General features: G+C 39.2%; 1 protein-coding gene across 1 annotated transcript in view; it reads left to right on the forward strand.

The window, feature by feature from the left end:
* Positions 1-25,475, forward strand: part of IRAG2 (inositol 1,4,5-triphosphate receptor associated 2) — a 118,960-nt gene that overhangs the window by 65,032 nt on the left and 28,453 nt on the right. Inside the window, 7 exon segments of the mRNA XM_048216724.2 lie at positions 7,118-7,232; positions 7,689-7,851; positions 14,729-14,790; positions 16,107-16,187; positions 16,952-17,048; positions 18,942-19,089; positions 19,845-19,926. Of these exon segments, the coding sequence (XP_048072681.1) occupies positions 7,118-7,232; positions 7,689-7,851; positions 14,729-14,790; positions 16,107-16,187; positions 16,952-17,048; positions 18,942-19,089; positions 19,845-19,926 (748 nt within the window).

The raw sequence follows: 25,475 nt of genomic DNA on the forward strand, positions 1-25,475 counted from the left end.
TGGTCCAATATGTCACTCAAAGCTATTTTCCTTATTGATTTTCTGTTTGGACGATCTATCCTTTCATGTAAGTGAAATGTTAAAGTCTGTTGCTCTTATTGTATTGTTCTTGATTATTTACTTTATGTTTGTTAATAGTTGCTTTATGTATTTGGGTCCTCCCAAGTTGGGTGCATAAATACTTACAATTTTATACCTTTTTGTTGAATTGTTCCCTTTATGATTACATAGTGTCTTTGTCTCTTGTTACAGTCTTTGTTTTAAAGTCCATTTTGTCTGGGGTACCTGGGTGGCTCAGTTGGTTAAGTGACTGCCTTCGGCTCAGGTCATGATCCCAGGCTCCTGAGATCAAGTCCCAATTCAGGCTCCCTGTTCAGTGGGGAGTCTGCTTCTCCCTCTCCCTCTGCCCTTCCCCCTACTCATGCTCTCTCTTGCTCTTTTTTAAATATATAAAATCTTTTTTAAAAAATAAAGTCCATTTTGTCTGATCTAAGTATTGCTCCTTGGTTTTCTTTTACTTCCATTTGCATGATAAATGCTTTTCCATCCATTCATTTTCAGTCTCCATGTGTCTTTAGGTCTGAAATGAGTCCCCGGTAGGCAGCATATAGATGGGTCTTATTTTCTATCCATTCTGTTGTCCTACACCTTTTGATTGGAGCCTTTAGTCCATTTACATTCAAAGTAATTATTAATAGTTATATATTTATTGTCATTTTGTTACTTGTTTTATGGTTGTTTTTGTAGTTCTTCTCTGTTCCTTCTCTTGCTCTCTCTTATGGTTTGCTGGCTTTCTTTAGTGATATACTTGGATTCCTTTCTCTTTGTTTTTTTTACATATCTATTACCAGCTTTTGATTTATGGTTCCCATTCGGTTTATCTATATAGTCTTTTGCATATAGCAGTCTAAAGTAATTCGATGGTTGCTTAAGTTTGAACCCATTTTAAAGCACTAAATTTTTACTCCTCTCCCCCCAGAATGTAGGTATATGGTGTTACACTTTACACCGTCTGTGTCTGTGTGTGACTGTGTGTGTGTGAATCCTCGAGTGATATTTATAGATATACTTAATTGTAGTACTTTAATGCATCCTACTTTTCTTACTCCTGCTTGTAGTCATTCTTTTCCGCTCAAAGAGTCCCCTTTAACATTTCTTATAAGGCTGGTTTAGTGGTGATAAATTCTTTTAACTTTTTTTTTTCTTTCTGGGAAACTCTTTATCTCCTTCTGTTCTGAGTGATAGCCTTGCTGGATAGAGCATTCTTGGTTGCAGGTTTTTTCTTTCAGCACTTTGAATATATTGTTCTACACCCTCTGGCCTGCAAGGTTTCTGCTCAAACATCAGCCGATAACCTTATGGTGTTTCCCTTGTATGCAACTGTTTTCTTTTGCTGTTTTTAAAGTTCTCTATCACTACTCTTTGCCATGTTAATTACTATGAGTCTTGGTGTGGATCTGCTTGGGTTGATTTTGTTTGGGACTTCCTGTGCCTTGTGGATCTAGATTTGTGTTTCCTGCCTCAGATTCAGGAAGTTTTCAGCTATTATTTCTTTAAAAAAAAAATATCTATATATAGATATATAGATATATAGATATATCTATATATATATTTATATTTCTTCCCCCTTTGCTCTCTCTTTTCCCTCTGGGATCCCTACAATGTTGTTATGCTTGATCATGTCATTGATTTCCCTTAATCTATTTTAATTTATTGTTATTTTTTTTTCTTTCTCCTGTTCAGCTAGTTTGCTTTCCACTACTCTGTCCTCCAGGTCACTGATCCATTCTCCTTACTCTACTGTATTTTAAATTTTAGTTATTGAGTTATGCATCTCTGATTGGTTCCTTTTTATGTTTTCTGTCTTTTTGTTGAGGGTCTCACTGAGATCCTCCAGTCTTTTCTCCAGTCCATTTAATATTTTTATTACCATTACTTTAAATTTTCTAACAGGCATATTACTTTTCTCTGTTTTGTTTAGCTGTCTTGCTGCTAAGAACACCAAACTTGAGGGTGTTCTCCCAGTGTTGTCCCATGAGAAGTTTTCATTGTTGCGCAAGGACTATAGTCAGACCAGATATCTACCCCCAGTCCACTGCTAGGGCCACAGTCAGACTAGTGTGTGTGGTTATCTTTCCCTCTCCCCAGGGAATGAGTCAGTTTGCAACAGTGTTGGCCTCTGTCAGGTCTGCTCGTACACTGCCAGGCTTGTGGCACTGCTTTGAATGGACTCCTGCCAAGGACATTTTTGGGGGACAGGTCTGTGGGAGAATAGAGGGGTCGGGTGCACTGCCAGCAAGGTCTGTGCTGGTCTGCTGTGGGAAGGTGCATGAAAACTCCTGCCAATTCCAGGGCAGAGGGAGAGCATCTGCAGGAGAATGCAGGTTGGGGTGCACTGTTATCGAACTAGGCAGAGGGTGTTTTCTCGGTGCTGGTTCCTACAGGTGTCTGTGTATCTAGACTGTGGTGGGGGGGACAGGAGAGGAAAATGGTGTCCACCAGCTCTTTTGTTCTTGGAGAATCTTACAAAGATCCCTGCCCCCTCTAGCACCTGCTCTGAGATTAGTAAATAAATCTCCTTCCCGTATACCCCAGGTTTTTTTCGAACTGCTGTTTCTCTGCTGTATTTCAGTGGGACTTTTTGTTGTGCTATCTCTTTAAGTGTGGGGACTTGGTTTCCTATTTTCTTCCAGCTCTCCCAGAGCTGAGCTTGCTGATTTTTAAAGTTCAAGGTGTTAAGCTGTACTGATTATAAGAACTTGTGAAATTAGGCCCCTGTGGTTTTCAAAGCCCAGTGTTATGGGGATTTATCTTCCCAGTGTGGCTCCCCCATGCCTGGGGTGCCTGGTGTGGGGTGGGCTCCTCTCCTCTCTCTGTGCCTCCCTCCTTCCCATAGACAGTCCTGTGAGTCAGTTTGGTTCCTGACCATGTCTTCACCCTTGCTACCTTCTTCAATGTGGCCTCTTCTTTTACATTTAGCTGTGGAGAGTCTATTCTGCCAGTCGTTGGGTCATTTTCTAGGTTATTTACGGTTATGTGTGTGTTATCTAGGTGTACCTGTGGGACAAGGTGAGCCTGGGATCCTCCTCTTCTGCCATCTTCCCTGAAAGTAGGAATTTTTTTTAAAGATATAATTGACAAATATTTAGCTAGACTAAGAAAAAGAGTAGATTCAAGTAAAATCAGAAACAAAAGAAGAAATATTACAACTGATGCTACAGTGAAGCGGTTGGGGGGAGGATCATAAAAGACCACTATGAGCAGTCATACACCAACAATTGGATAACCTTGAAGAAACGGATAACTATTTAGGAACATATAACCTACTAAGACTGAATCAATGAGAAAAAGAAAATCTGAACAGAACAAAAAAATAGTAAGGAGATTAAAGCAGTATTCAAAAACCCAACAAAGAAAACATCAGGACCGGGTGGCCTCACTGATGAATTCTGCCAAACATTTAAGGAAGATTAATAGTAGGAGATTATTGAAGACTTTTGGAACTTTAAAAAAAAATTACAAAGGAGGGACCACTTTCCCATTCATTTTATGAGGTCGGGACTATACTGACACCAAAACCAAAGACACTGCAAGCAAAGAAGCAAAGGTCAGTTTCCCTGATGAGTATAGGTGCAAAAATCCTCAACAAAATACTAGCAACCAACTTTAATCATGCATTGAAAAGATCATACACAATGACCATGTGAGATTTATCCCTGCAATGCAAGGATGGTTCCACATACACAAATTAATGTGATATACTGTGTTAACAGAATGAAAAATATCACATGATCGTCTGAATTGATGAAGAAAAGCATTTGACAAGATCTAACACTTTTTCATGATAAAAATATTCAAAATACTAAAAATAGAAAGAAACTACCTCAACATAATAAAGGCCATATATGAAAAACACACAGCTAACATCATACTGGATGATGAAAGACTGAATGTGTTTTCTCTAAAATCAGAACGAAGGCAAGCATGCCCACTCACACCACTTTTAAGCAACACAGTACTATAAGTCCTAGCCAGAGCAATTAAGCAAGAAAAAGAAATAAAAGGCATCCAGATTGGAAAGGAAGAAGTAAAATCATCTGTATTTGCAGGTGACATGATCTTATATATAGAAAACTCTAAAAATTCCACAAAAAGTTGTTAGAATCAATAAATTCAGCAAAATTTCGGCATAAAAAAATGCAGCATACATAACATACAAAAATCAGATGTATTTATGTACACTAATAATGAACTATCCAAAAAGGAAATTGGAAAAACAATCTCATTTAAAATAATATCCAAAAGAATAAAACAGGAATGAACTTAACTAAGGAGGTGAAGACTTGTACATCGAAGACTATAAAACATTGCTGAAAGAAATTGAAGAAGATACAAATAAATGAAGACATCTTGTGTTCATAGAATACTTAATATTATTAAAATGTCCACGATACCCAAAGTCATCTACAGATTCAGTGCAATACTGATCAAAACCCTACTGACATTTTTTACAGGAATAGACAAATAATTCTAATATTCATGTGGAACCAAAAAGGATCCTGAATAGCCAAAACAGTCTTGAGAAAGAAACACAAAGCTGGAGGTAACACACTTCCTTATTTCAAAAATATTACAAAGCTATAGTAATTAAAACAGTATGGTAGTGGCCTAAGGACAGTGGAACAGAATAGAGTGCCTGGAAATAAACCCATGCATAAATAGTCAACTGATCTTTGACTAAGGTGCAAAGAATACACAATGGAGAAAGGATAGTCTTTTCAACAAATGGTGTGGAGAGAGCTGGATAGTCATATGCAAAAGAATGAAGTTGAACCCTTGTTATATACCATATACAAAAATAAACTCAAAATGGATTAAAGACTTAAATATAAGACCTAGAATTGTAAAACTCCTAGAAGAAAACTTGGGGATAAATCTTCATGATAGTGGACCTGGCTATGACACCAAAAGCACAAACAACAAAAGAAAAGTTAGGTAGATGGGTCTACATGAGACTTAGGAGTTTCTGAACAGCAAAGGAATTAACAGAAAAGGTACATTATGGAATGAAAGGAAATATTAGCAAACCATATATCTAATAAGGGGTTAATATTCAAAATACATGAAGAACTACAACTCAGTAACAAAAAAACAACCCAATTTAAAAATAGCAAAGGACTTGAATAGACATTTTTCCAAAGAAGACATACAGTTGACCAACAGGTATGTGAAAAGATGCTCAACATCACTCATCATCAGGGAAATGCAAATGAAACCCACAGTGAGTCATTCACAATGACGAATGAATCACACCTGTTAGGGAAGGCTATTATTAAAAACCAAAGGAAAAAAATAACCACCAAAAGATACCAAGTGTTGGCAAAGATGTAGAGAAATAATTAAAACTCTGTACACTGTTGGTGGGAATTTAATACAGTGCAACTGCTCTGGAAAACAGTATAGAATTTCCTCAAAAAATTAAAAATGGAACTACCATATGATCCAGCAATTCTACTTCTGGATTTATGTGCAAAAGAATTCAAAGCAAAATCTTGGAAGAGATATTTACACACCCATGTATATTCACAATAGCCAATATGTCGACAGCCTAAATGTTTATCAATGGTATGTGAATAGAGAAAATATGATGTATATATATGCAATAGAATGTAATTCAGCCTTAAAAAAGAAGGAAATATTGTTACATATGATAACATGGATAAATCTTGAGGATATTATGCTAAGTGAAATTAACCAGTTATAGAAGGACAAATATGGCATGATACCACTTCTAGGAGGTATCTAGAATAGTCAAACTGAGAGAAGTAGAAAGGGGAATGGTGGTTTCCAGGGACTGGAGGAAGGGGAAATGGAGAGTTGCAATTTAACGGGTATAAAGCTTCAGTGATGTAAGAGGAGTAAGTTCTAGAGGTGTACTGTACTACATTGTACCTATGGTTAACAATATCATACACCTAAAAATGTGTTAAGGGGGTAGACCTCATGTTAAATGTCCTTACCAAAATTTAAAACAAGAAGAGACTGACTATAAGGTATTGAACAAGGCTCAATAGATTGTTTGTTTAGGTAGTTTTTATTTTTGTTTAGAGTTTTGTTTGGTAGTTTACCATGATGGTAAGTATTCTGTGCAACCATCCTTGTCTCTCGTGCGATTCTTCTTGTAGTTCAGGCTAGATTTATGCCAATATACAATGCGATTCTGACTGTGTTAATGTTTGAGAGGCATGCAAAATGCCTAAGCTGACAATGTCTTCCTCATTGCTTTGAAGCAATGTTTATCATCCCTTTGAGCTAAGGATATCATCCTTATTCAGGTCAAGTTGTTTCCAGATCGTCATTGATACATTGATACCTAGCATCGTTTAAATAATCTCATCAGCTAACTAAGAGCAGGTGCATTTTAATATATTTTGGAGGATTAGAGTTGGATCCAAGAGAGGTAACATAGCAACACTAAGAGATTTGGCATGAGGAAGAAAGGGAGGGGGTCAAGTTTTCAGGAAAGACAAGACTGCAGTAGAACTACCAACATCTAGTGTTCCATCTGTGCTTGGGGGCAGCCCTTCCTGTGCTCACGATTCAGCATGACTGACAACTCCTGAAGAGCAAAGGCCAAGGTCATGACCCAAAGCTCTTTTTTCTTTTTTCTTTTCTTTTCTTTTCTTCTCTTCTCTTTTCTTTTTTTTTCCTTTCCCTTATCTTTCTCTTTCCTTTCCTTTTCTGAAACAGCTAGCTATGATGTGTAAATACTGCACCTGTCACAGTGACCTCATTACTGGGCCATCCTCTAAGCAATTGGTGACTGATGCTAATTACTCTGATGAATGTAGCTTGTGGGAAACTGAATATTCCAGTGTAAGATAGGAAACCAAATGCCCTTATCTGTACAGTGAGGGTATCAGGCCACCTGATCAATATGATTGCTTTGATTAAAAGTCTCTATTTGTTAAGCATTTGTACGTGTGTAAATACTTTCACTTTTTCCTCTGATCTCTGAGGAAGTGCATTGAGTTTGAATTTGTCACAACTTCCCAGGGGTGACTCTCAGTTGAAATGTCACTGACAGCTTGTGGTTTGGACTTTTTTTTAACTCCAGGCAGAAACAGCCAGAAGCCCTTGAACAAGTGCAAGAAGATGCTGTCAACCAGGAAGCTGTCATTAGGAAGAAGGTCCAAGGAACCAGCCAATGGCCGAAGGACAGAGAGGAGCAGGTAAGGTAGCCTGCGACTACTTTATATTCAAGGGGAAGTTTCCTCAGATGTCCTTGAAACCATGCCATGAAGTAAAAAACGGAGGAGGAACAGAAAAAAAAAAAAACAAAAACCCCAAACCAAAGAGGAACTGCGAAGTTCAGTCCCTGGCGACCAGCAGTGAGCGGAGGAAGTACAGGGGGAGTTGTAAAAGAGGCGGTGTCAACAGCCTACTGATGAAAGAGGCATCTTTGCAGAAAGAGGCAACTTGACATATCAGGACTTTTACCGCTGTGGAAATAGCTCAGGCATACAAAGCCCATGCAAACACAGAATTGCAGAAGTTCAGTAGAGGCTTATCACTTCCCTGAGAAGAAAAGCACATTTTCAGTTTCGTGTGCATAAGAACAGTGAGCGCTCAGTTGCTTTCTTTCCTGGCCACCCTGCTAATATCCAGTATTAACCGTACGTGTCCAGGTTGAGGATCTAGGTCCGGCAGGCCACTCAGCCGGTGACAAAGCGACGTCTTTGCCGCATGAACCAGAGGAAGCGATCTCGGAACAACGGAATCTCCGGACTATAAATACTGAGTTAGTGAACACTTGCCGGACGCTTGAGCAGAAGACGAGAAAATTGAAAAGTGAGTAGCAAATATGTGTTATGTCCCAATTCAGTCCACTCTGAGGTGGGGCAAAAGGACTACAAGCCATGTTTGTAGATGACAGCTGCTGCATTATTACCCACATTTATGACAATAAAATGGTCCCAGAAGGCAGTGCCGTGGGCTTCCAGAGTGTCCAAGTAGGCTGATTTAACGACTAACTTTCCCTTTCGGTTTTTTTTGTTTGTTTGTTTTTTTATGAGCTGAATTTGTCCATGACTGTTATTTCTTTAAAAATTAAAGTTCTCAGTATCTGTAAAAGTAAACAAGGGGGAAAAAGTCTTGTGTGCAGGGGGTATTTGAACTTGCAAATGGCTTACATAGTCTACCCTGATTTTATTAGCTAGCTTGGACCCATTATATGGTAGAAAAGGACCTGCCTATAATCTTTTAAGTAGTAATTTTAGGGTTGGGCAAAATATTTATGAATTCATGTATCAAAATATTAAATATGTGAAAATCCTTTTTTAAATTTTAATGTGCTCTTTACATATATATTTTGCTTTAAACAATTAGAATATTTGTCATTTTTCTGCATTACCTGAAAGTAAGGATTTAAGTGAAAAGACAATTGTCAAATGACAGATGTCAGATTATTCAGAAGCGAATTTTATTCTAGAAACAATTTGGTAACGATAATGCTTGCTTATTTGACCATTTATCAGGTGATTGCTTTTGTTTGGCTTCCTCCTTGTTTTAGCTGTTAGATGCTCATTTTAGATAAAATTATTGGTTTGGGTAACAAATGAATTATCAGCTTAAGCTAAGCTAGAGAAGGAGATTTCCAGACTTGGGTTTGTTCTGGATTTATTGTAGCCTTTCTACTGCTATCTGAGAACGCTGTTTAAAAGTTTAAAGGACTTGCCGAGTTCTAACATAACAGTAATTATTCAATATTTTATTTCATTATTTTTAAACCTTGCAGAACTTGCTAGTTTTCAATAATTTTAAGTATCCGTTTACTCCTTCAGACAGTGTAAGGCTTTAAATTACATAATCTATATGTTATTTTATGATGGCTTAGAGGGCACTGGAAAAGATTCCCTTGTGTTTAGAAGTGTTCATGTTGAGACATGAATAAGAAGGCATTCCAAATTTGGTTTATGGTGTGTTTGCTTTAGACGCTGTACTTAGAGGACTAATCTTTTGGCTCAGTTATATTTATCTTTGATTAAGTCAATCTTATACCCCATAGTTTTATAAAACTAAGAATTTATCTCCACCCACCCCCCTGCTTTGATTTCCTTTTAGTACCTTCTTGGAAGAGTCAACTTGTGTAACTTATCCCAAAATATACATTCTTGATATTATGAACTCACTATTGCCTTCCCACTTCATTGGTCCAAATATTATTAAAAATAGAAGATGAAAGGTACTCGGGGTTGCATGCATTTTTTTTTTTTTTTCCTGGCTGGAAAGTAGAGTGGATGCCTCCTTTCTGTCCTGAGTTGCTCACAACCTGCCTGGCTTTTTGAATTCTTTTACTTGTTTGTATCTTTTGCTGCCCATAAAAGGCATATGTATCTAGATTTTGCTCTGAAGACCATTTGCTTATGAGGAATTTTCTAACAGTGCCCTTAAAAATCAACCTTTGCTACAAAGGGTTGGGACATCCATACAATGGGGTATGGGACAGATAAGAGCCTACAGCTTTGAGGATGGATGCAAGAGGGAAATTTAGGTGGCACACATTTTTGAAATGTTCTGTGGAGCAGATTTTCCAGATAGACTGTGAATAAATGTCAGTGAGGTAGGACAGTTATCACATAAACACATCCTGGCACATTCCCCATCACCACTGTCACCACATGCTGTTTGAATTCTGAGTCAGACGTTTGAATTCTGAGTCAGAAAACAAAAATATTCAAATCCATTTAGTTCTTCTGAAACTTTCTGGTTTGCTTAATAAATGTATTAAGTGTTTAAGGCAATGGCTTTTGGTCGAGTCTGAGAATGGGTCCTTAGCAAATCGGGTGGGGATTCAGTGATTGTGTCCAAATGTTCAGGTCAGTGACAGGGTTCATAAATTGGAACTAGGAAGTTGTTTATGACATTTGATTAGAAATCCTGAACTTAATATTGAAGAAGAACTGCCGTTCAAGTTTTCAGTGGCCACCAGGACTGGACTGATGTGTGAGGTCATAAGTGTGCATGCCAGCCTCTGTGACATGTGCGCCATTAGAACGGCTAAGTTTCTTGAATGGTTACTTACATATTTTCTTTCTTCTGCTTCTTACCTACGTATGTATCTAAGTATCTTGTTAACAAAGGCAATACTAGGTGTCTAAAGGGATGTTTGTTTTGAAAAGAAAACAAAAAGGCTTCTCATTAGATCTAGGGTATTTACCCAACCTATTAGAGTGGATCTAATGAAACAGAGACCACTTGATCTAATACAGAGCCTATCACCTCTTTACTGTTCCTTCTCTTCTTGCCCCCCTCTAACATGAAATCTTCACTGAGACCCTGATTTAATCAACAACGAGGGAACTGATTACCTTTAGAAACTATAAATGTTGCCTTGACAAGAGAGCCTGAGCCGCTCTGGTATATCATAATTCCTTATTTGAACATAGTATAAACTTTAGAGAAGGCTTTCACCTAGATGAGCTCACCGGAAACTGTCTTCTAACTTGCTGTGCTGAGCGTGGAGGGCATGGGGTATGGGACAGAGAAGAGCCTTGCGGCTCTGAGGATGGATGCAAGATGAGAGCCACGTGTCTTGAGCAGTCAGTGCGCAAGAGGGAAATGAGACAAGAAAGGGGGGTTGAGGTGACTGAGACGCTTAAAAAGAGGTGTTGGGTTGAGGACCAAGGGAAAAACCCCAAGTCAGCTAGAGCTTGCTCAGCAGCTCTGATGGGATGGGGGCCTAAGTTTTCTCAAATATAGGATGCAGAAATGGATGAAATAATCTAGGAGGCAGTATAGCGTAATGATTAAGAGCATGGTATTTGACCTTAAACAAACCTGTATTCTGATTCTAAGTCAGAAGCGAAACTGGATAAAGTTAGGCAAATCTCTTTACCTCTCTGAGTCTCAGTATCCCCTTCCAGAAAATGCAGTTGTTCATTTATAAATAACAAATGCAAAACAATAGCTGGTGCTTGGTCACACTTGGGAGAGTCTGTTCTGCTAGAGCACGTTTCTGCCGCGTGCGTCACCTCATTCACCATCAGCCAATGGGTAATGACGGGAGAGTCATTTGGAAGTTGTACCGTTTCATTCATGATTTTCCTAGGAATAGGATCTGGCTTGGGAGGAATAGAACTGTAACCTTGAGCGGGGAAGGCGAAAAGTGTTGGGCTTGGCTGCTGGCAGGCAGCAGGAGCCCTTTTAGCTTTAAGAAAATTAAAAACAAGTGTCTGCACCTGGGCCTCCTCCCCCAGAGAAGTGCCGCCCAGCCTTGCGGAGCTCTGGCTTGTGGCAGACTGTACTCCCTCCTGCGTTCCCTTTAGCAGTCCCCCTGCCTGAGTTCCACTTCCATCTGCATTTTCGTAGCATCCCACCAGCACTGTGCCATTTAAATGTCACCAGCATCTCCACGCTTTTGGTATTGTGCATTTCTATTCTCCTGTGAAGCAGCCTTTGGTCATTTTAAGATGCACGTCTCGGTGATCCAAGTTCTCTTCCTAGGCACTAATAATTTGTAATTGTGTTTGTTAGTGCTCTGGTTACAATGTTGCATATACATTTTTAGTGGTCTCTTCCTGTGCTTATCTCATAAACTCTGTTATTTTTCTTGTAATTTTTACGTTCTTTTTTAAATTAATGCATAATTAACATATCATGAAACGTTCAGATCTTAAGTGTATTGTTTTGGGTTTTTTTTAAAAGATTTTATGTATTTATTTGACAGAGAGCGCAAAAGCAGGGGAAAGGGAGAATCAGGCTCCCCACTGAGCAGGGAGTATGACGCAGAGGTTGATCCCAGGACCAAAGGCAGACATTGAACTGACTGAGCCACCCAGGCACCCCCTTAAGTGTCTTGTTTAACCAGTTTGCCAAATGCATACCGAAAAACAGAACTGTAACACCAGAAAGTTCCCTTGTGCTACTTTCCAGTCACTGCCCCTCCCCCACCTCCACCACTATAAGGATCAACCTCTGATCTGATTTTTATCACTGATGGGTTAGTTTAGCTTCTAGAATTGAGATATAAAATATGTACTTTTTGTGTGTTTGTCTTCTTTCCCTCAACACAGTATTTATCTTAATATGTTGTGTTTATTAGTGGTATGCCTTTTTCATGATTGAGTCATAGTTCTTTGTATGAACAGTTCCATAATTTGGTTATCTTTTCTCCTATTATTGGAAATCTAAATTATTTGCAGTTCGGGGTTGTTATGGAGCAGGGTGCCATGAACATCTGTATATGGGTCTTTGTGTGGGCATATGGTTTTCCTTAACCTAGGATAGAGATCTATGAGCAGAGTTGTTAGGTCGTAGTGTAGCTGTAACTAACTATTTAAGAAACTGCCAGTTTCCCATAGGGTCAATAACATTTTACACTCCCACCAGCAGTATGTGGGAGTTCCAGTTTCTCTACAGCATCAGTGCTTGGTGGTGTCAATCTTTTCCATTTTTGTCACTCTTCTGGGTATCTTGTGATTTTCATTTGTTGTGCTGATTGGCTATTGTATATCTTCTTTGTGAAATATCTAAGTCTTTTGCCCATTTTCAAATTAGGACATTTGTCCTTTTGTTATTGGGTTGTAGGATTTCTTTACATATTTTGGATACAAGTCCTTTGACAGATATACGTGTTGTGAATTATTTTCTCCTGCTCTGTGGTTTTCAACGACACTTGATTTTTTTTAATACACAGTTTTATAGAACATGAGATAACACGTATATTGTGTTATAAAAGTCCATACTCCGTAAATGTCAACCATCATGGATAGCTAGCATTATTATCGCTCTAATACTATAGTTTTAATTATCAACAGCCAATTAATTGCAGGGCCTTTGCCTGAAAGTCTCCTTGCACAGTCATTTGGAAAGTTGTTTTATCTCAGCTTCCTTCCAAGGCAATGTATCCGACACCTGGTCCCACCCTGTATCACAGATGGCAACAGCAGGGGGTCCAGTGGCCATTGTTTCATTTGCTTCTGTATAAAATCTAAGTGTCCTAGAGACATGGCCGGTCTAACTCCAGACACATAAAAAAGAATGCAAAGGTGAATGCAAATTAGGGTCATAAGGCAACGTGTTTTGCCTCATGGAACATATGGAAATAATTGCTGCACGTTGCACAAAACATCTGTTGAAATAAACTTAATGATTTAAATGTTTTGAGATGGACTATTCCTAAAACTCAAGATTGCCTGGTGGGAAAGCAGATGGGCAATTTAGATAGTCTTATACTGGCTTGTTATTTCTTCTGAATCACAAGCTTATTTAGAAATCCAAAGACAGTGTTTTAGAGATAGACAACCTTCACAAATATAAAGTTGGCCACTTCCGAAAGGTTTGGTTGCTGTTGCTTAGATGTAGGTCGGGAGAAGGATTTATTTAATACAGATGAAAGAATTTTCTAAAATTGAATCTTTACTAGAGTTTTAAGTATTAAAAATTAAATAATTACTTAAATATATTCGAAAATTTTTAAAAAGTATTTTCCTTCTAGCAGGCCTAGTAATAGGATGCCAAGCTTAGTTGTGAAAGAAGTTATTCTTACAAAAAAAAATTCTTATAAAATAGAATTTTACATGAGTAATTTTCGATATAATTGAAGCTTTTCAAGCCTTTTTTCTTAGAAAAACGTTTTTTGTTAGATTATGTACTTTTTGCATATATTAGTATTATTTTAATGCTAAACATTTCTTCAGGCTATTGAGATATAACTGTTGTGCCTGATTTGTATGTATTTTGGGCACCAGAGTATTTGCTGTTAATCTTCCTTGTTGTTAGTGATTTAAAAAAAAAAAAAAGTGGCAGCTATTAATATGTCTCCATCTAGCAGAGCTTCTTACCCTCATGTAATTTTTGTTTTTAATCATCTGTGGGCTGAGAAAGCAGTCAGAGCTTGTGAGAATTATGTATAAATTCAGAGCCTGCTGTATGAGTGGAAGTGTGAGGAATTGCCACAGGAATAAAGGTCATGAATATCAACATCTATTTTGGTTCAGAAGATTTGGGCCTATTTTCTGGTTCTTGTGTATATTTTAATGAGTATGGATTGTCAGAGAAGTAATATGTTACTGTGTAACTCAGAGTTAAAAAAGGTATTTTTTTCCCCTCATTTCTGCTACTCCAGAGATGAGCAGTTGGAAGTTACTGGGAGGCAGATTTCAGTTAAGTAGAAAGACAAACATTTTTAATTTCGTGAAAAAGTAGACTTAATTGAGCATTATCCTGTGAGTCTGATCCCAGCTCCATGAACAACCAGTCATCATTGAAATCCTCTGGACCTCAGTGTTCTCCTCATCTCAGACCTACCCGTAGGATTCTGGGATCACAGGGCTCCAGTTCTGGGGCTGCCATCACTCACTCACAGCTCATGCAGAGGCTTCTGGGAGAGAGGATGTCCACAGTCTAGGCAGTTGGACTGAATGACCTCTGAGGTGTACTCCGATGTTAAGGTGCAGTCGTTCTGTGGCTCCCTTCTAGAGGACATCACTTGCACCTGTCAAGGTGAATGTGAAATGCCCAGGGGTGATCATGGTTTAGCCGCTCTAGCCTTTGTTCTCCTCCATTTCCACAAGACAGGAGTTGAGAATGCCGTTCTCATTAGTCCCTGCTTTTTCTCTCCTTTCCTCAGACCCCAAATTGAAAGCTGTTGAAAGTTTATGAAGGGAACTAAGGGAAAAGGGGATGACAAATGTCCTATTAAGCTGGTTACGAATTCTCTTTACAGCAACCACTGAGTCACTGAGAAAGAAGTTGATTAAAGGACGCCTCCAAGGCTTGCTGTTTCAGGTAAAAAACAAAAACCCTGGGATATGTGTTTACTGTGGGGAAGAGGTCCCATTTGTGTAAGGTTTTGAAGCTAATTTATAATAGATAATGATATGGATTGTAAAATTAAATAACCACCTTAGCAGAAAATGCTCTGGTGGACTTTGTTCTCTTCTGCACCGAAAGCATTTAGCAAAACAAGAGGGGGGAACTCACATTAGTGAATGGCTCCTAGTAACATCTTTCAAAGAGGAAGCCTTTTAGAATTTACTGTATCTTTTAGCAGAGGGCCAGGGTTTTAGTCTTAGGCACCTCCTTTCTCATACTCTTGAATGCATACTGTCGGATGGGCTGGAATGCTTCCTGTCTCTTTTTTCTCCAATTTGTTTTGTTTGTTTGTTTGTTTGTGTTTTTTTTTTAAGATTTTATTTATTTATTAGAGAAAGAGAGCACTCACAAGCATAGGGAGTGGCAGAGGGAGGGGAAGAAGCAGACACCCCACTGAGCAGGGGGAGGCTGACTCAGGGCTTGATCCCAGGACCCCAGGATCATGACCTGAGCCAAGGCAGACACAACCAACTGAGGCACCCAGGAGCCCCTCCTATTTGAATTAAACTTTTAACTCCTTCCTGTCTGGATATCTCAATATATCCGTGGTAGAGTTCAATGTATTTCTTTCCCTTATGATACTTGGTGAATTTCTCCTTTTTGTTCATAAATGAGGAACATAAGGAACAGTAAGGGTGGCACTGGGGGAAGGGACTAGAGAAGGGAAGAAAGAAGGGCGATGTCTGCATGTATCTGTTTCCAGGGCATAATGCAGGCACATCTGTTTAAGTAGAAAAAAAATTATTCGCGTGGGAGATTAAGCCAGGCAGAGTGCCTAAAAAGCCCCCTGCAATAAATTAAAGTGGAAACAACTCCACATCTAAATATGCTTTAATCTTATCAGGAGCACCAGTACAATTTTCTATTGTAATATAGTTGTGATAGGTATGTATCTACCTCTCGGACTAAGGCCACAATTTGATTGTTATGATATTTTCTCAGGCACCATTTTCACTACACCGACATGTCTCCCTCAACCTTTTTTGGCCTCTGCCTAAAGATTTCAATGACAAAGCTGTTGCATTTCCTGTCCATGAGAACAAGTAAGGGGGAAAACGCGATGAAAGCTTTATAATTACAAGCCTATTCCCTTAAGGTTGAACACTTGACAGAACTGACCAATATCACTTTCCTCAGGTAGCATCATATCTTCTTTTAAGTATATTTTGTATCTTTGACTCTGTCATCATTCTGCCTTTGAATATGCGCCACCATTTTCTTCATGACAGAGCTGTTTAGATGAGGAATTTCCTCGCTGTGATCCCTTGCCCTGCACAGATGGAATTCAACAGCCATTTCAAGAACAACTGGTAAGTTTAAGCTTTTCGAAACAATTTAAGTGCCAGTTGTGAATCACTACTATGTCAAAAGAGAACGTGAAGTCCTGTATGTGTTAGTAGTCTTAGAGTCCTAAGCCAGACCACTTTTGAGAGATTATTAGATGAAGCAATGGATACCTACTCTCTTTTTTTAACTTTTTTTTTTTTTTTGAGAGAGCACAAGCAGGGGATGAGGGGCAGAGTGGTAGAGAGAATCCTAAGCAGACTCCATGCCCAACACAGGGCTCGATTTCATGACGCTTAGATCATGACCTGAGCTGAAATCAAGAGTTGGACACTTAACCGACTGACCGACCCAGGCATCCCTACCTGTTCTTTTTCTTTGTCACACACGAGCATACAATGCTGGTAGACCCTATGATATGGCAATATGTTAAGTTATTTGACTGTGGTATCATGAAGAAGTATTGTATAACTAAGTTTGCCCCTCATCCGGACCTTTTTCCTCAAGGCTTTTGTTTATATGACAATGTCGATTATTGGGAATTGATACAATTCTGTTAAATTATTGAACTGTGATTTTTAATGAGACTTCTACGTTGCCCATAGGGTATAGCTTTTGATCAAAATGTTGAAAGCTTTATTACTTGGAATCATTTATTTTCTTCTCGACCTCTCTCACAAGGTTGAGAGCAGTGATATTCTTTCTGCCTTCGGAGGTGAAGAGAATAGATAGTGAAGTATGTTATGTTACACCCCTTTAGACAGCTAATACTATTTAATTTTCTGTTCAGAAGCAGTGTTGTCATAAACAGTATAGTGGTCAAGAAGCAAAGCTACGTCAGACGCTCCTGGCCTTCCAACATTCATGCCGGTACACACCTCTGCTGGGTAAGCATGGATAGCCCCCCTCTGACACCCTATCAGGCATGATGGGTTCTTTTGGGAAGGGAAAAAAATTAAAGTCGTTGAATACTTGGATATTTATCCCTGAGTTCTGTTGGTGAACTTATGTTTGAGCACCTGCTCTGTGCAAGGCACCATGTTACGTATAATAGAGAATAAGTCCTAAAATAGCTCACAGATTATCAAGGAGGTTAGAATGGGCTCAGGGAAGGCCGAGAAGGCTCCATAGAAGAAATGAGAGTTGAACCAGGCCTTGAAAGATGGGTTGCATTAGGAGAAACAACAAGCATGGAAAAAGTATACTGGGGAGGACAAAGTAAAACAGGAGAATGCAAAAGCCTCAAGTGTTTGAAGAAGCATCAAAGTGGGACGACTCATTTTGGAAACAAGAGGAGTTTGGTTGTGCTACAGCAGAATATAAGTTTGGACAGGCTGTGGGTCAGATTGAGGGCTGTTAGTGCCAGGGCTAGGGAGAACGAGCTTCATTTTAGGAAATGCTCATGGTAGTGACATCTCTCATCACAACCCAGACATAGTTGAGAGCAAAAGTTAATGGCTGGTTCTGAAAGGACAAGAGACATGGGATGGTTATCAAAATAATGTTAAAAAGAAATAAATAGCAAGTAGACTGATCTGTGGATCATTTCAACTAGAGAAGGAAAACTACTACTGCTACTAGTGGAATGGCCGTTTTGTATCAAAGCTGGGTGCTTTGTGGAGATGCTCTTACTCACACCAACCCGGTAATAACAACATGCCACAGCCTGCCGGTGCCTGCAGATGCCTGCTCTGTGCCGGGCACAGTTCTCTGCTCCTAACATCACTGTTCCCTCATCTAATCCTCACCACATCCGTGCCAGGCAGATGCTAATGTAATTTCCATTTTAAAGATAAGGAAGACAAGGAAACAGAGGAATGCTGAGTTAGTAATTTGCCTAAGGTCATGTGTCACTTCATATGTAAGTAAACTGAGGCTCAGAGTGATTTAGTTATGTATCCTGTGGCAGAGCCAGGACTTGAACCAAAAATTTCCGATTGACTCCAAAGCCTGTTTTTTCTGTTAAACTCTGCTGCTTCCTATACTCAGAAAAGCACGTAACAAGATGGTTTCCTCCCAAACACACGGTCTGTTACCCTATTGCCTTTGTCTCTTTAACGGGTCCCCATCACAATGTCTAACCATTTTCTGTGTAGCAGTTGGTAAAGCCGTTTCTGTCAAGGGCCGGACAGTAAATGCTACGGGCTCTGCAGGCGGTAGGGTTCCTGCAGCGGCTGCTCAGCTTCGCGGTTGTTGCACCAGCAGCCGTGACAGTGTGAATGGGTGTATCTGTGTCACAGTAAAACTTTATTAATCGCAACAGGCAGCTGGCTGTATTTTACCCTCTGGCTGCAGATTGTTGACCCCTCTAGTGGCTTTTAGGCAAGGATTTTCTGCCCCTCCCCACTCTGCTTAAAAAAAAATGGCATTTTCACTTCATATAACTAAGCATCAAGGAGGGGGAGGGTTAATAGAATTGAATTGACTTCTGCTTTTTCAGAAATGGCCCAACCTCTCAAGAGGGAAAGAACTTATATATATATTATATATTATATATATTATATATTATATATGTGTGTATATATTATATTTATATATCATATATATTATATTATATACATTATATGTATATATATTATATATGATGTTTGTATATTATATGTATTATATATTATATATGTATATATAATTATATGTCAACATATATAGATTTGTTATATTTTTATTATATATAGATATATATTATATAGATTTATTCTATGTATAATAAATAAATGTATATTTATGATATGGCTTATACCAGAAATAAATTTCTGGTTTTATTCTCTTCTGTTCTGCAGATGCCCTGCATCTAGAGAGTCTCACAGCAATTCCAAGACTGGAATTGCCACCTTCCTCAGGTGTAGCCAAACGAATCCCAGTTTCATGTGAAAGGCCCAATTATGGAGAAGTAGAGAATGGCGCTTTGGATGTGACTAGAAGACGCAAGTAAGTTAAAAGAGCAAAATATACCTACCCTGTTCTTCATGGGTGGACTATTCCTTTTGCCTGAACTTCTAATCAGTTAGACTTTTGTATCCTGAGACCATAACTTCTTTATTATGGAATTTTTATGATGGAACTTCTGACTTTCTGAAAATTGGCAATTTTAAAATAAAGATACCTCAATAGTTTTCTTAAAGTGACTTTTCTTGTTCTTTGAATTCCCTGATGTCCATTCAAAAATGTAAAAGACAAATTAGGCTACCTGAGTGTTTCCCAGTTTTTAGGAATATACTATATACTGCTAAGTAACGTATTCAAATAGTTTTCGATCATATTCTATTCCTTCTTCCTCAAGGTTACTGAACCTCCGCAAATCCCTGCCCCCACCCCCACCCTGTCCTGAGGTTCATCTGTGCTCACCTGTCTGAGTACACAGACTGACCTTCCTTGGGAAAAGTTTCAAAATGTCAGTGGCGTTTGTGAGCACTACCCACCCCAGTGAAATTTCCTTTCCGTATCAAGGGTGAGGAAGCAAGACTTTGAATTGCAAATTCTTTATTTTCATTTTTGGCGGGATTCTCCATGGTTTGCGACCTCTCTCTCGTGGAGGTTGGAGCTCATCTTCCCTTATGTCTTACTAAAACCATGAACGTAATTAGAAATCTGGTTAAGCTGGGGCAGGGAAGAGAAACATCTGGTATCTGCTGAAATTCTCGGTCTTTCTCTCTGTGGTAAGGAACTTTGCTTTCTATTGTCAGGTGCCCAGGCCCTAAAGTTGGCCCCCACCCAGGAACAGATCTCTCAGGTTGCGTCAGGATGAATGATGACCTAAGGATGGAAGTGAGCATTTGACTACATTTCAACTTTATTTCTAGTGCTACTATATCCTGGTCCTCTTCTATGGGCATTATATATATATATATTTTTTTTTTTTTTTGAAGTACTATGAGCACTTTTATAACAAGTATGAATCTTATGCCACAAAGCACAGATGCATGAGAAATGTCAACCTTTGATGGCAAGAAATTAAAATTCAGTTATTTGGGGGCTTTCTACCCCTTCTATAGTATAAGCTCAAGGATATATAGCCAAAAGATTTTGGTGAAGTATACTGAACATTTGGTTAAAGAGGCAGGCTGGTTTGGGATTTAAAATTCACTAATAACTCTAAGAGGTCTAAGGTCTCATTGTCTAAGAATTGAAGCCAAGCCTAGATAACCTTTGACGTGCTGGTACTTTGTAAAAAGTCACAAAGTAGGCAATGCCCAGAGAGTATTCATTGCTGTAGTTAGGTGCTAATGGCACTTTTCTACCTAAAAAAAAAAAAAAAAAGTAACACTGAATAACATATCATTTAGGCAAACTCCCCAGGTTATGGAGGTCTGTATGGAGTGCCTCCCTCAGTCTACAACCTGAGCTCCATAATTTTCTCAATCGAATGGAGCAGACAATTCTGTTTCAGGTTATAACAATCCATCAGGCTTCCTTTTTCTTTCATTGCTTAATTGAGATATAATTCACATATTAAACAATTGATTCAATGAAATGCTTTTAAATAAATTCACAGAATTGCACAGTCAGCACCAAAATTAATTTTAGAACATTTTTATCATCCTAAAAAGAAACCTCATGCCCATCGACAGTCTGTCCCTATTCCCCCCACCCCCAAACCCTCAGTCCCAGGCAATCACTAATCTACTTTGTCTCATACATTTGCCTAGTCTGGATATCTCATATAAATGGAATAATGTAATATGTAACCTCTTGTGACTGGCTTCTTTCACTTAGCATAGTGTTTTCAAGGTTCACCCATGTTGTAGCATGTATCAGACCTTCACTCCTCTTTATGAATTAATAATATTCCAGTGTATGGATATGTCACATTTTGTATATCCACTCATCAGTTGATGGGCACTTGGGTTGTTTCCATTTTTTGGCTATGTGAATGATGGTGCTATGAATGTTAGTGTATAAGTTTTTGTGTACACATATGGGCATTCTTTTGGGTATAAACCTAGGAGTGGAATTGCTACATCATATGGTAACTCTAATATTTTGAGGACCTGCAAAACAGATTTCCAAAGTGGTTACCCCATTTTACATTCCCACGAGTAATGTATGAGGATTCCAATTTCTTTACGTCCTTGTCAACATTTGTCTGGTTTTTTTATTACTATTATTATAGCCATCTTAGCAGGTGTGAAGTAGTTTTGATGGTTTGGGTATGTTTTTCCCTAATGACAAATGATGTCGAACATCTTTTTGTGTACTTGTCAGCCTCTCGTACATCTTCTTTGGAGCTATGTCTGTCCAGATCTTTACCCATTTTAAAAAATGGGGTTCTTTTTACTACTGAGTTATATGAATTATTATTCCTCTTAAGTGTGTATATCTGACATTTTTCTGTTCCTTAATACCCATCCTATTGAGTAGCTAAGAAAAGGAAAGAAAAAGGAAATGAATCTATTTTGCTATTACTTAGCAGTTCTTGTAAAGCTTAATAAAGGAAGTTGGACTTGGAAGCTTACAGGATGTTGGGTTATTAGTAATTTCCCTTTTATCTGACACTGATTTCACCAAGTGGGGGGAAGAAACAAATATCAGTTGTGTACCAGGTACTTTGTAGGAAAGCATTCCCACATGCCATGTTATTAGTCTTCTCCACAACTTTGAGTGGTAGGTATTTCTCTGCTTTTGCAGATGAGACAACTGAGGTTCAGAGAGGTTAAATAACTTATCCAAGATCACTCAACTGGTAACTAGCAAACGTGGGATTCAAATTCAGGTTTGTCTACTTTCAAAGGATAAGTCTTTCTCACAGCCCCTCTTAGAACACAGAATTTAAACCTTTCAATCATAATAATTACTCATAATTACTTTGAAAGTAGTTTTTTGGCTAAGAAATGTGCTATCTAAAAGGATATTCTAATCCACTATCATTAGGATATGTGACAGATTTTGTCTACCATTAAGAAACAGGAGCTAACAGACCATGTAGAAACTCCTATCCAACATCCCTGGGCAAATGTACACACTCCCTGAAGGTTTTCATGTTGTCTTCTGTGCCATTTCTTCTAGAGTCCCCAGGAACGAGTCTGTCGGCTACACTTGGTGGCTGATATCACCACTTCTCACCATTCCCTTTCCAGGTTTCAGCTCCACTGAAGAATCTCTGTAGCCCGTTCACTGCAGGATTCACTCTCCCATGCCGATCCCTGAGTAGATGCTCACTTCCTACGCCTCAGACTCTAAACAAATAGAAAATTCTCCTTAGGAAACAATTTTCTAAGCATTCTCATTAATAAGTGCAGGGAATTGGAATGAAATATGAGATAAGAATTACAACAAACATAAGTGGTGTTTACCCCAATGACCCATAAATTATAGTGTTTTCTTAAGTCTTTGGCTTCAAACTATAGGGTTTTTGTCACCCTTGAGAGCCTTCATAACAAGCAACTTGATTTGGTCTTTGAGCCCCTCTCTAATCTGGTCACGACCTACCTTTCCCTCCTTTCCCATTGCCTTGTGGTTGTCCCTGCATGTCAGCGAAACCGAGTAGCATTTATCGTTGGAATATATCACAAAAACCTGCTTATACTGTTCTTTCTGCCCAGAATACCATGCACTTCTCCACTTCTCAAATTCTATATGACTGTTGAGGCCCATTTCAAAACCAGCTCTTCCATAAAACCTTTCTTACACTAGCAAGAAATGTTTACAGTCAAGCATCTCCTGTCCTTCTAGACCAGAGGTAGAAACCAGAATAATGAGAAGTTGAGAGATGAGGTTTTTCCCAGTTTCTACCTCTGGGTAACTGTGGAAAACTCGCATCTTTCAGGCCTGTTTCCTCATTTCTCAACTATCCCACTGAGGAAAAATGAGTTCGCTCCCTCCTTTTAGACCCCAGTAACTCTTTGTCCTCCTTATTGTCATCTGTATACTCTGGTTGCATTGCAATTCTTTGTTTTCTTATATTTATTTCTGTAGTAGATCAGAAGCTTGGTGGAAGAGTGCCTTTGTCTGGCCATTAACCAATATGCATCTAGCCCTCTGCATAAATTTGGTGTATGAGAGCGGCCCAGTGATACTTATTGAATGCCTGTTTACATACTTATTCTTGTTCTCCCTACAGGGCCTATTTAAAACATCAAGACTGAGCACTCAGTGAAATTGTTGAGTTGACAACCTTGCTCCATGGTTTTCTGCCTCCTTTCTTGGGACTGGTATTCCTAGGAACTTGCGATTTATTTTTTATTCATCTCCCATGTTCATAGAAGCAGCTGCATTCTAGCATCCTTTTCAGAAAACACAGGGTGAGGTAAAAGTGAACATCTGTATTCTTAAGAGGATCTTTTTGAGTGAGCAAAGGACTCTAATAAGATTATTATCTCAAAAAGAACATCTCATAATAAAATAAGTTGGGGCCCAGCTTAGGACATTTTTGGGGAAAACAGTTCCTTTATTGACCCAGAAAATTCATTTATTTGGAATACTGTAGTGTAGAGAGAAAAGAAGAAAATACATTATTTCTAACCCTTGTCATTTAGAGAATAAATTGTTTCCAACCCTTGTCTTTTAGAAATTCAGACTGAAATATTTATGGAAGAAATGTTTATGATACCCTGGATTTGCATCAAAACAATGCACAGGTGGTTTTAGTGGGTGACAGAATAGATTGGCCACAGGTTGGTAATAGCTGAATCTGCGGAATGGGTACACAAATATTACTTATTCTATTCTGTTCCTTTTGTATTTATTTAAAATTTTTTTCCTAAGTAAACTTAGGATTTTTAGCCACATAGCATAGGCTTTGGAATCAAGCAGGCCTGAATTTAAGACTGGCTCTGTTACTTGTTAGCCATGTAAACTTGGCCAAGCCTAACCTCTCTGAATTTGCCTGTGTCCCCCATGAAACAGATACTACTTTTTAGGGTTCTTTTGAGGTTTCAAATAGACAATACATACATTACATGTATGCATATACATATCTACATATCTGCAATGGCCTAACCAATCCATGAAGACAAACCAAGTTGGTCATATTTAGAGAAAGGACAAATCTTAATTCTGTTTCCCCACTTGCTGCTGAATAGGAAGGCCTTTCATCTCCATGGGGTCCCTTCTCAACACTTCCAAGAATCTCTTGGGGCATTTACCTATATCTCATAATGTCCTTCAGGCCCCACCAACTAGTGGGCCCCAGGGCAGGACACATAACCTCCCCAGAGATTGTGGGGAAAAGAAGCTGGTTTCACCACTTCTGTCTCTGCAGTCCTCTTTGTTCATGATCCCTACTGCCCACAGGCCCTCCATGCTGACCTCCTTGGAGCTCTGTGTCTGATCACTTAGTGATCTTCTCTCCCTGGCCGGTAGAGGGATGACTCTCCCTTCCTGTCTCAGTACTTCAGAGTGAGGTCCTACTGTGGTGTTCGGTGGGCTGCTTATGATGGGATTGTTAAAACTACCCTCTCAGTTCCAGCAGACTGGGAGGGACAGTGGTCAGTAGCAGCCTCCTGCTGCCTCCAGTACTGCGGCTCCCTTCGGTAGCTGGACCTGTGCTCTCTTTAGTCCGACTTCCTTCACTCTTCCTCACTCTTGGCAGTTTCTCTTCAGGGCCCAGCTCTCTCTCCTTATAGTCTGTCTTCTTTTCCTTAGTCACTGCTCCCACCATGGAGTCTGAACAGCAACCCAAGTGCCAAACTGGACATGTGCTTAGGTACCTGTGCATGTCCCCAAATACTCCAAGAATTAAGGAGCTTCCTGAAAATTCTATGACCACGAAACTGATTCTTCTCTCTACCTACTTCAGTCTCAGATCTGACCCCACCAAGACACCTTTAAAGTGTGTATGCAAAGTACCTGGTTCCTAGTAAACACTCAGAAAATAGCAGCTGTGACTGTCCCCCGGAATCAGAATGATCAGCAGTGTGAAGCTCAGAAGATACCTTGTCATGAGTATTATGTAGTGTGTAGACTTGTCAAATCACTATCTTGTATACCTGAAACCAGTACAACATTGCATGTCAACTACACATCAATTAAAAAGGAAGAAGAAGAGGGGCGCCTGGGTGGCACAGCGGTTAAGCGTCTGCCTTCGGCTCAGGGCGTGATCCCGGCGTTATGGGATCGAGCCCCACGTCGGGATCCTGGGAGCCTGCTTCTTCCTCTCCCACTCCCCCTGCTTGTGTTCCCTCTCTCGCTGGCTGTCTCTATCTCTGTCAAATAAATAAATAAAATCTTTAAAAAAAAAAAAAAGAAGAAGAAGAGGGATGCCTGGGTGGCTCAGTTGGTTCGGTGTCCAGCTCTTGATTTCAGCTCAGGTCTTGATCTCAGGGTGGTGAGTTCAAGCCCCATGCTGGGCTCCACACTGGGTATGGTGCCTACTTAAA

The sequence above is a fragment of the Ursus arctos genome, unplaced genomic scaffold (genome assembly GCF_023065955.2).
Source record: "Ursus arctos isolate Adak ecotype North America unplaced genomic scaffold, UrsArc2.0 scaffold_26, whole genome shotgun sequence".
NCBI lineage: Eukaryota > Metazoa > Chordata > Mammalia > Carnivora > Ursidae > Ursus > Ursus arctos.